Raw genomic sequence first — 12,168 nt, forward strand, 5'->3', positions numbered from 1 at the left:
TCTGGCTCGTTGGTTTTTATATATCAGTCACGTGAGTTTCTAAAATTTTCAACAGTGATCAAACGCGTTATCCTAAACAAATATTGTTGATCGTCACTTTTAAGAATTCTCTTAAAGTTTCGAGAACAGGCGGGACGTGGGCAATACACAGTCAAGAATATACGTCACATGCAAAAAAAAGAAAAGTAGTACAGAAACAAGCGTAAGGACTAAAATAAACGTACACCGGTAAATCCGTTACAAAAGAAATTAACATAATGCATGCAGAGAGTAAGAGGTTAAGAATGAACCTGACCGTCCAAGGTCTTCGAAATATCCATCTACCGATCAAACTACAAGTTAAGCCCCTTTTCCCTCCCATAACCACTACCACTGGCTTACCGTAAATCCGAAGGCTTACAGCGCTAAAAATTGATTTTTGATACCTGTGAGGGGCACAGCATGAATAGCCGATTGTGTGACTTTGTGCTTAACAAAATTCAAGATATTTGTCGAAGAATAACCATAATTCTAAATACAACTGTTTTACCACCTACTTCATTTCTAACTTAGCTTATTAACCTCTGCTTACTTTTACTACATTTCTAGAAAATACTGCTACGAAGGTCTGTTAGTTTGAAAGCTTAGGCCTAATAAAGTTTTTATTCTTGTCATTACCAGTCATTTTGATTTAAGTTCGTTGCATCTTTTTCCTTATTCTTCTTTAGTTTGAACTGTAACTTAACCAAATGGTTTATTTATTTTGTTTGTTGTATCGAAACGTTATTTTTAACGTTGTATGTCCGTAGACTTGCCAGTCAGCCACTGGAGAGAGGGCAACAAAACAGTAACTAACTCTAAATCAGTTTGAATTCGTTATTAAAACTTTATTGCTTAACCAAACCACACTTTCACATACTTTTATAATGGTTTCTCAGATTTTTCTTCTTCAAATTATGAAGGTTAACGTTCTTGATGGGACTATTTCTTTGCTAGATCTTGAGTAATTTCTTGCTACAACAAATATGTTAACAAGAGTTATATTGGCTAAGCTAGTAACATATAATTTGAAATTAATATACAATGTATTTTTTTTAAACTTGTGTCAAGAACAAATTCCCGAAATAATTAGTTGCATAACTAATTTTTGTGACCTGCAAGTTATTGTTTTATTTTCCATCATTGTACATCAAGGATTGTACTTCTAGATTCTGTTACTAATAACTTGTGAAAACCAATAATTCCAATAAATTTATTAAATCTAGCAGGCAACTTTGGTAGTCTCATTCATCCGATATGAAAAATATATGTGTATGTATAATTGAAGGCTAAAAGATATGCGAGATAGGATTTAAAGTATTACAAATTTATTAAACAAGTGTATAATTGAAATTTATTTTCTTAATGTATAAAAGTAGCGTTTCTGTTATCGTTTGTTTTGCATTCATAAGCATTGTTTAATTTACAATAATCATATTTTGCTTGTATTCAATCTGTTTGTTTTTGTTGTTTTGTAATAGTGTAAATGTTTTTATAGTTTCTTACAAAATTCTTTTGCTGTCCTATAAAGTTTACATTGGTCTTTTTAATTCTTAGGATGCTATACATCAATCCCTATTCCTAAAAAGAACAACAAATCTGTTTTGTCAGTTTATCTTAAGAGTTTTTTAATTCGTTTAATACGGAAAGAGTCTTGAAGACCATAATAATGCGTACAAGGTTGAAACGAAACATTTCGCTATATAATCAAACTATAGAGATTTTAAACAATACAAAAACGAAGCGTTAAACATCCATTTTTTACCCCCTGTTTATACGGAAAAGAAAATTGCTGATAACAGTGCTAAACGTGCTTGTCGTTAGAGTGGAAATTGTACAGACGAGAGAAGGCAGCGCGCAATGTCCTTTTACAAGAATATACCTGAAAAGACTGCTTTATGTTTGTCTGTCATAACGGTAACCCCTTCCCCCAAACCAGTTATATATGCAAATTTGTTTGGTTTTTAAATTAAAATCTTTTTCTTTTTAAATTCGTAATGTACAATGAATATGATATCTGATATATAAAGCAGAACACTCGTTCGATTCTATAAAATGGAAGGTCGAGAATGATAGGTAATAGTAAGGAAAACTTCGCTGTACATTTCTTGTCCATACAGGGGAATAGTTCAATGGTCGATGATCGGGAGATATTAAGGGTTCGTTGATTCAGTGTGGTCATACATGTTTATATAGAGCAAGTTTTAAATGTCGCATACGTGCATAACATTTCAAAATGATAAGCAGTTTTAAATATGTTTTAGGCCTAACCTATTCCAACAAAGGTTAATATACCTTATTAATCAAAATGCAGTAAAATTACTCAACATAGTAATGCCATTGTTTAAGTATTTCAATTAATACATAAAGCCATTTCTTTAAATCCATTTTTATATCTATTATTTTTCACCACAAAATAAACTAACCGGATACTGATCAAAAGCTTGAAACTTGAATATTTAAGCCAGACAGTTAATTAGAATATCCCGAATTTTCTTTATAGATTTTTCTTTAATCCTGGAGTGGCAATAGGCCTAGAGGTGCAAACTTTTAAAACTTTGAAACAAGTCGTTAAAGTATACAGAACAGAAATCTCTTGCTGGCTTGGCCTGGCATAACCTATTGATTAAGGTGATCGACTGACAATCTGCGGGTTATGTTGAAGTTCCATCATCCAACATGCTCGCCTTTTCAACTGTTGGATCTTTACAATGTACAGTTAATCTCAATATTCGATTAGGGTAGCCCAAGAATTGGCAATAGATGGTGTTAACTAGCTGTCTTTCCTTTCATCTATCACTTTCAAATTAAGAACAACTAGCGCACGTAACTCTCAAGGAACTTTTACGCGAAATTCAACAATCATTGCCTCTCCCCAACAGATGAGAGGATGGGGTTGTGTTTTATAATACCACAACGAGAGAGAAAAAGATAGAATTGTACATCCTGATAGCGGAACATTTGAAAACCTGACACCAGTTTTGTCACTTATCATGCATGATCGCCTTTCGCTTAAAGTAAAGACAAAGTCATGATGGATTTATTTTATATTAAATACACAAGTTTTGGGGCGCAGATAGTCTAGTTGCTTTGCGCCATAAAACGCCAAACCCACCATCACCACAGGTATTGGAAATTATAGAATCACACTAAGAAACATGTCCTTTCTATACTATACTAACCGAGTCACAAGCCGACTTTGTGTTAGGCAAAACTTTTGGTCAAATGACATCCCATATGTTGGATTGTAGTTTGTTTTTATCTTACATGAAATTCAAACTCTTGGAAATTTTAAGATAGTCATACGTTAATTCATTTAAATTTTATTGATTTTTCTTTTTATAATGCAACACAAATTTGCAGAGGTATTCTATCAAGATAATATATATATTTGTGCCATATTAAAACTTTACATATTAATTGTGACAGTAGTTTCCGGATATTTTCTGGGCAAGTTTATCCTAAATCTAAACCATTTGCTGTGTCATAGGCTTTGCTGCCATGTGGGATAAACATTTCGTTGTCATCAAACGGCACGTTCTGTCTGGAATGCTTGGGGCTTTTAAAATTGCAACTATAGATGTGTGTAGATACTGAAGGGTCGTAACTGTATATCTATATTGGTAGAGCATGCCGCTTCTTATCAGCTTTATTGACGTTAGCTTTAGATTATTATAAGGATTTTACGAACTTTATTAAGTCAGGCTAAGGAAGTTGAAAATTAAAGACTTATAATAATATTTTCGCGACTTAACATTTTATGTCTAGTCGAAGTAACCTAGTGTTTGGCGAACCGCACTGTAGATCCAATGGTCCATAAGTTGCATCTCATTGCCGCACACAATTCGTACTTTGGAGCCATGGGTGCATTATAAGAGTGACAGTCTGCTTCACTACTGTGGAATTAAGTGTTCACTGACGGTTACTCTAGTAATCTGAGAAAAGATGTTAGGTACAATGGATTGATTTTTCAGTTAAACGAAATTACAGTTTACTGGTTTTGACATAATTTAATATTTTCGTAATTATCTTGACCTTATTAACCATTTGTTATTTTAAGTATATTTGCAAACATTTTTTACTGAGAACATTTTTACTGCTGTAATATCACCTGGACTGCAGATTAGGATTATTGTTCTGGATTACTTGGAGAAGGTTTTGTTGTATATTTAATGGATCCTGAGTGCAGAACTTCAGTTGTAGCATCGGACAACTGCGCATGCGTATATTTAATCTCTCTCTTTCCCTCCCTCCCGATTTTCTTTTTGTTGTCAAAACCCAAAAATCAAAACCTCCTAACCATTCCAATGCTTCAACCATATAACACATAAAGAACAAGTTTTATCAACATATTCTTTCAAAAAAGAAAAAAAAAAGGAGAATGTATAGATTTTTACGGCCATACCTTTTCTTTTTTACTTTGTTTTCAGTATTGTTTGGTATATATGTGGATAAATGAACTGCTTATTTATATTAAAAATAACACTTTATTAAAAAGCACCTCATAGGAAATTGTATGAGTGTGGGTGTGTGTGCAGTGTTATATGCAATCAAGAACAACATTAGTGCATGGTTAAAAGTTGTGGTTAAATTAACCTTACAAGTTAGGAACATTTTTCTTTGCTGTTCTAATTTGGTGTACATGACAAATATAATCTTATCTTTTATCACAAATATTGCCTTGAAAGCGCTTATATCTATCCAGATTATGAAAACACGTCTGGAATGTTAACACTGGGCTCTTTCCTTTCTAGGTTGTGCAGTGAATGGAGAAAACAAGTTTTTAAAGTCAACGCTGAGAGAAACCATGACAGCACAGAAGAAACCATGAAACTACATATGGCTCACAAACGTCATGAGAGGTTTTTGTCTACATTGTTCAGCTGTACGAAACGGGGAGTAAGTACTAAAATGAAAGATTTAAGTTTAATTAATGTCCTGTTTCACGAAACGGAACATAAATATGAGATGTTGACGACAGTGAAATATTCCTGTCTACTTTCAGTCGTACGTAGCATGAGATAAACGTGATAATATTGAAGTAGCTTAGGCTTCGCTAATTTCTTTGAGTTAAACAAAACGAACGTGTGTGGAATCTTTTGTTTATACACAAAATATATTGACTGTTTTCTTTATCTTACTCAGTTTATGCATGATGGTAATTGAAATAGTTAGTGTGGCTGTTTGTTTGTATATTAAACCTCCCCAAAAAAGATTCTATATATTTTTTTCCTTTTTTGTACAAATGAAAGCTACAAGCAGCTTCTTAAATAGTAGTTTTAAAAACGAGATGTGCTTGTGGTTGGTTTGATAACGCTGCGTGTAAACTATAATTATGATCTGTTTTACTGTACTTTTTTGCTTTATACAAATTGTGACGTAAACTGCATTTAGATCCCTTTTTTAGTTTCTGTCACTTGAGATATCTAGTTAAATAAACTATAGTTTTTTTATGTATGAGAACACCTTTCCATAAGATTCAGTTTTTACGTATTTTGCGATATATTTTACTTGTATTTTTTTCAGTCATTTAATGAAAAGCAAGTTGTTACTCGTCCCTCATTAAATTACTGAAAACCTGATGCAATAATAAAGCGGAATATCAGAAAATATTTTTAATTTCCAATTCTAGATTTTTTTAGTTCCTTAAAAAGACATATTTTGTATTCATTTTCAAAACTGTAACAATTTTAATTAATCACTTAATATTCATTAATTAAAAAACATCAATGCAATATTTCTTGGATATTTACGTTAAACGCTTATACTGACTTTGCTAATCTTTTTTTAAAGATGGACTACGAAACTGCTTACACCCAAATGTTTTGTATAGTTTTGTTCTTTTTGAATTTTTTCACAATCAGTATTCGGCATGTCTAAACAATCTTTTGAGAAACATTAAGTGGGTTAATGAGTTGTTGCTTGTTGTACGAGTGTACTGTCTCTTTATTTTCATTATATTTTTATTAAATTGTATATTCTGATATCCATATCTACAATGCGGAAGGTTTAACCTACTTAGTACTTGGACAACTTATTTTATCTTAATATTTATTGAAATATTGATTGTTTATTTATTAACACAGATAACCAATTTTATTTCGACATAAAATATTTATAAGAATTGTTGTTTTCTTAATTTGTTACATCTTTTAGCTCTTACGGGGGCGACACAGTCGACAAAACTATGAGGAAAGACATGAACCAATCCAAGAAAAAAATTGTTCAACAGAAGCTATACCATTGTCTACAACAGAAAGTGAAGAAACAGTAAGTAATAATTTAAAAAAAAAATCGCACTAAGGAATGTTAGTGTAAAATATAAAATGCTAATATTTTTTATTATTAGGCAAAACACTAAATTTAATTATTTTTTTAAAAAAAACCTACCTAGTGTACTTACCATTACGATTGAGCCGAATTTTGGGCGAAAGAAACATTTCAAAGTGTTTACTATTTCAAAAACATTATTTGAGTTGTTTTACTAAAGTAATTTTTTGGGTATGTATAAATATAATAGTACTGTCTGTTGCATCTCCATAATATTACTTTGCAGGGTATGGATGGATCTTCACTAAATTTGATATGGAGGTTCATTGGATCTGAGGAGATACAAATATTCGGTTTTGCTCCCTGTTGATGGATCTTCACTAAATATAGCAGGGAGGTTTGTTGGGTCCATACAAAGCTGCGGTTTCAAATTTTATATATTGCAGTTTTTTATGGGTGTTTTTACAATTAAATATAAGGGGCGCAACTTTTTATGTTCTAAGAAACTTTCGTTAGTTATAAACTTGCATAACTTCTGTCCAAGGGACGGATAATTCAGCTCTTCAACGTATTTGTGTTCTATTGCAGCTGTTATTTTTGAAGTCACTGTTAGATCAAAGCAGTTTTAAATCAACTGAATTTTAATAATGCGTTCATATGCAAATATTTCAAGAATATTATTTCAGTAGTACTTTTGTTTGCTTTGCAAGTAACTTAAATACTAAACAAATATGTGCAACCAATTTTCCCTCTAATTTTTTCAATCCATCTGCGGAATGTATTATTTTCACTTGCATCAATATCAAGGGAATGCGCACTACCAGTTTTTTTCTTTCTTTCGTTTTGGGAGGAGATTATTTTTAGACCATCAACTCTTGAATAAATTGGTCAATCTGCATTGCTACCAGTTGGTTATTTGGGCTTTAGGCCTATCAACTTACAGGGTCGTTAAGGCCGTCAACGTGTTGACTCTTTACCATTACTGAGGACGGGCTATCTGCGCTAGCCCTTCTATATCTTTGCGCGAAATTCAAAACAAAAGAAACCAAAACTGGAATGAAATGAATTTTACGAAACGTGAACCAAATTCTTCTAACACATTTTAAATCGCAAATTCCTGTTTTGTAATACTAAGTTTTCATCATTCATATTTCAGGTGATTTATAGAACATACATTTCTCAGTTTCTACCCATAGCAGAATAATGATGATAACAATTAAAGTTGAAGCTTTATTTCTAGAAGTAAATGGCAGAAGTTCTTTTTCTTTAAATTCTTTGGTCTTCAAGAATCTACTGATATTCAAATATGTATTTAATATATGTACAATCCATGCACTCACTTTCTTACTTATAAAACTAGAGTGTATTGAATGATGAAACGATCATTATGGCCGAAAATATCATTAAATGTTATGATATTAAGTGTTTTGACAGGTGGTGTTATCAAAGTGTTGTGTACAAAATAATAAAATAATATTTTTCAGCACAGAAAAGTTTTTTTGTACAGTTCATAAGAAATGTTTTAGAAGTTTATTCGGACAAAAAAAGTGAAAGGTTTAACCAATATTATTATATAAACTTAGGAATCATTTTAACACATTTTAGGGCCGTGAGTGACCGAGAGGGTCGCATTTCGAGCCGTGGATCAATGTTGGCTTTTTTAGACCATGCAAGGTGTTGTTATACAAGTGACAATTAATCGTGTTAATTTGTTAGCTCAAAGAGCAGGCCAATATTTGTGGCGGCGGTTGCTCTTGGCTGGCTACTATCCTTCTTTTCAATAGAGTTGTTCAAAATTAGGGTCACCTGTGCATGAATTATATATAAGGATCTCTTCCTTTCCGTTTATATTTGCGTTTAAGTGCAAATTTGACGTTTTTATTTGCTCTATGCTCGTCGCAGGTATCGAACCTGAATATTTCATTTTAAAAGCCCTTAAGGATATCGCTGAGTTATTTAGACCACATGAGCGTAATCTGACGTTCATATTGAAATTATAAACTTCTCTTAAAGAGGGAATCTTTTGATAAATAATGATTATTTTAATAAAAATGTTTTTAAAGTAGAAAAATGCGCATTTTGTGATTTTAAAAAAAAAAAAGAATTTTGGTTGACGTCATTTTCTTAGTGTTTGTAAAGGACTGATTTTTTTATTTCTAGGAGGATTTTAAAAACAAGTTCCATGAAATGGAAGAAAAATGTCAAACATTGGGAGAGTCACAAAACATTGTAAGTAACGTTTAGGCTTAACAATCCACGTGGCTTATTATTGTGTATTTTATTTATAATTTACTATTACTTTGCACGTTAATTTACAAAATTGTAATAAATATTTACCAATGCTTGGATGAATGTGTGTGAAACGTTTGCGCGTTCCTGTTTGCGAGCTCGTACATCGTGGCCGAAAATATTTTAAACGTTCAACTGCCTTGTTGCATTACAATTTTCATGGCACCCTTTAACGAAATATTGTAATATCTCGTATAGTTTTAAATATGTTAAACTTGTTACTTTATAAAAGTTATAAATATTCTCGGTATTTAATAATAATAATAATAAACTTTCATGCTTTTATGACCCATCAAACATGACCCCAGTAGTTATGGGTTAAAGTTTCATCATTCTACACACCGCTCTAGACGTTTAGCCACTCCTAATCAAATTCTGATTTAAAATTCAGAGTTCTTACTTACAGACGTACTGAGCCATAATATAAAAGTGGAAGTAATTATATTCATGCTTTTATGGTCAATAACAATGGAAATCTAGTCAAGTATTTAATTAAATGACAAAAAGTGGTCTTATTTAAGCAAAGCCATAAATCTGTTTTACATTAGGGTTCAGCATCACCCGTTGTTCCCTTTATTGATGATGCGAAATGTCACATGGACAAAGAAATGGAAGAGCTGAAGTTAAGTAACAAGAGGTTGGAGGAAGAGAAAGTAAGTTGTTACAATAAAGTTTAACTACGAAGTTTTATGATCATCACTGTTGTGCCATTGCACTTCTCTGACCCCTTCCCCAGTGGAGTACGTGGGGGGTAGGCGGTATCGAAAATTAATTTGTGTAAGCAAACGTCAATGTATGTGTGTGTGTGTGTGTGTGTGTGTGCGCGCTCCTTATGTTTCATGTTTCTTAATCAATCAGCATCAAACTTGAAACAAGGTGACCTTAGGTCGTAGGAGTTGGACCCCTCTTCCCTAATTTCATATATAAATGTGGAAAACTAACCAGTGTGATAATGCCTTTATTATTCGAATGAACTATGTAACTGCTGCTGTTAGAATTATTGAAAACAGTATCTTTCTTCTCAGTATAGATACTTTTACATATTTTTATTGCGCCTTTGATGTTTATTATAAACATGTTTATGATGTTTATTAATAAAAGATAAATAAAAAAGTAGAAGCATAATTTTTATCGTTTTTAACAAAATTTTATTTCGTCCGTTTAACAGAAGGATACTCCAGCTGGTAGACTATAAGGTTTCACTTAACTATAAATCCAAGTGCACTTTTAAGATTTTCGCCTGTAAAAGACAAGCGTTGCCAAATGCCATTGCAATATTACTAGTTTAGAAGGTTTTTGTTTACTAAGCACAAAGCCATATAATGGGCTATATGTGTTGTGCCCACCAAGAGTATCAAAACCGACTTTAAAGCTATCATCATTTTTGCTGAGCCCCAGGGTGGACACTTCAGCTTGTGTATAAAAATAGGGCGAGTAAGACGACTTTCAAATCGAGTGCAGACGACAATGTTCAGATTTCTCATTTAAGATATGTCTACAATACGTGAAGAAAATATGAGCTGAAAATCAAATATCTGTTCCAAACATTCGGGAATAGGAAATCTGTTACATAAGTGTCAAAATACCATACCGTCACATATGTTTTAACTTCTGTGGCTGCTGGTATATCATTCAAGCTGGTGTACAAGTTACGTAACCCGTTGGAAGGTTTATCGTTCAAACTAAAGTCCCAGTGAACACGAATTTTATTCTATTTTTTACAAAAATTCGAGAATTTCAACTTGTATAGATGAAATATAATATAAATACGTTTTGTATGAAATTATTGTGAAAAAAAAGTCAGTTATATTCGTCCCAGTTTCCAAAAGCAAAGATAACGTAATTAAACTGTTAATTTCCAAAGAACGTTCTTAATTACACTGATTACTCATTAATACTAATACGTTAATAACTGGGCTGTAAAATTAGGTATAATTGCTCTGCATACGTTCGTATCTCGGAGTATTTGAAACAATGTCAAAACTTGTTTATCTTACTCACGTAACCATCTGTCGTGGGAAAATGCAAATATCTAAACTAGGGTTGCTGGCCTCGGTGTTGTTATAACGCAGCATGAACTAGCCTGACAACAGTAATGCAGTACATATGTGACTTTATATCATCCCACCTATCAGCTTGTGTTTATCTTCGCAAAATATCTTGAACATTAATGAATGGAGTGAATTAAATTTAACTTTCATTAGTTTAGATCTGGGTGGAAAATAATGAGCGTCATTAGAACTTAACGATTTTAACTGATTTTCTCCAGTAAAGAGAAAATACTGGTGAATGACAAGTGAAGTATTTTGCTACACTCTCCAATCCAACGAAAGTCTGAAGGCGACAGTAAAAATGTTATACTGGAGTAGTACTTTAGAACTCAAGATGTTTAGTGTCTAAATGTTGGGAATACCTTTATTAGAAGTATAAAATTTGAACCTTTTATGGGACGTGAAAGAGAGGAAAAATAGTATACTTTCTCTTTAGAAATTGGATGAATAGTCATTTCACTTTATCATAACTATTATTAAGTATGGTGGTCACATGTTGCTAAATAAAGTTTAATTTTGGTATTTTCTTCCAGTACCAAAATGAAATTAATTATTTATCTAGATTACATATATTCACTGTAAAGAAATACTTAAAATCGTAAAATATAGTATGAGCTTACAAGAAGGAATGCTTGTTTGTTTTTGAATTTCGTGCTCAGCTACACGATGGCTATCTGCACAAGCCGTCCCTAATGTTGCAGTGTAAGACTAGAGGGAAGGCAGCTAGTCATCACCACCCTCTGCCAACTCTTAGGCTACTCTTTTTCCCACGAATAGTTGGATTGAGCGTCACGTAATGCCCTCACGGCTGATAGGGCGAACATATTTGGTGCGACGAGGATTCGAACCTGCAAAGCTACATGAGGGCTATCTGCGCTAGCTGTCCCTAATTTAGCAGTGTAAGACTAGAGGGAAGACGGCTAGTCATCACCACCTACCGCTAACTTTTTTACCAATGAGTAGTGGGATTAATTGAACATTATAACGCCCCTAAGGCTGAAAGGGCGAACATATTTGGTGTGAACACGCGATCCTCAGATTGCGAGTCGAGCACTTTAACCACCTGGCCATACCGGACCTACCATACCACTTTGTAAATTTGCTTTAAGCTTTCATTAATGTGTATCTTTAGCTTTCCCAAACATCCTGCTAACTAACCTGCTTAAGTGGAAATCATCTCTAGGATATATTTTTAGCTTAAATCTATCCCATAGATCTAACCAGCATAGTTGTTTCTCCAAGCATATCAGTGAGAATATTTTATTTGGGCTTTGGATCCTGCTAAGTAAACTATTTTACATGTGACCGGGAGGAACACTCCTAGAAAGACTACATATATGTTTCTTTATCCCAACCTCTGAAGGAGTTCTTTTGACAAACGCTTAAATATCGTTCACCTCTATATGCATTACATAAAGAGAATACATATTAGATCAGCAATTAAACTGTCGACACCTTCCATAATGTTCTTTACTTTTAGTACCTCACAAGCAAATCCGTATCTTAGTCTTTCTATGTTGCCGAATACATATAGCTTTCA

The 12,168-nt window shown here is 32.9% G+C and overlaps 1 protein-coding gene across 8 annotated transcripts in view; it reads left to right on the forward strand.

Annotated features, from left to right (window-relative positions):
• LOC143240260 (uncharacterized) overlaps positions 1–12,168 on the forward strand; it is a 76,080-nt gene that overhangs the window by 29,187 nt on the left and 34,725 nt on the right. For 7 of the 8 annotated variants that reach the window (XM_076482421.1, XM_076482420.1, XM_076482423.1 and 4 more), the window contains 4 exons: positions 4,773–4,917; positions 6,175–6,288; positions 8,449–8,517; positions 9,126–9,230. In XM_076482421.1, coding sequence (XP_076338536.1) covers positions 4,846–4,917; positions 6,175–6,288; positions 8,449–8,517; positions 9,126–9,230 — 360 coding nt within the window. In that variant the 5' untranslated portion in view covers positions 4,773–4,845. The remainder of the gene's footprint in view (positions 1–4,772; positions 4,918–6,174; positions 6,289–8,448; positions 8,518–9,125; positions 9,231–12,168) is intronic. The other variant, XM_076482426.1, reaches the window with a different exon arrangement.

Source organism: Tachypleus tridentatus, chromosome 13 (assembly GCF_004210375.1).
Source record: "Tachypleus tridentatus isolate NWPU-2018 chromosome 13, ASM421037v1, whole genome shotgun sequence".
Taxonomy (NCBI): Eukaryota; Metazoa; Arthropoda; class Merostomata; order Xiphosura; family Limulidae; genus Tachypleus; species Tachypleus tridentatus.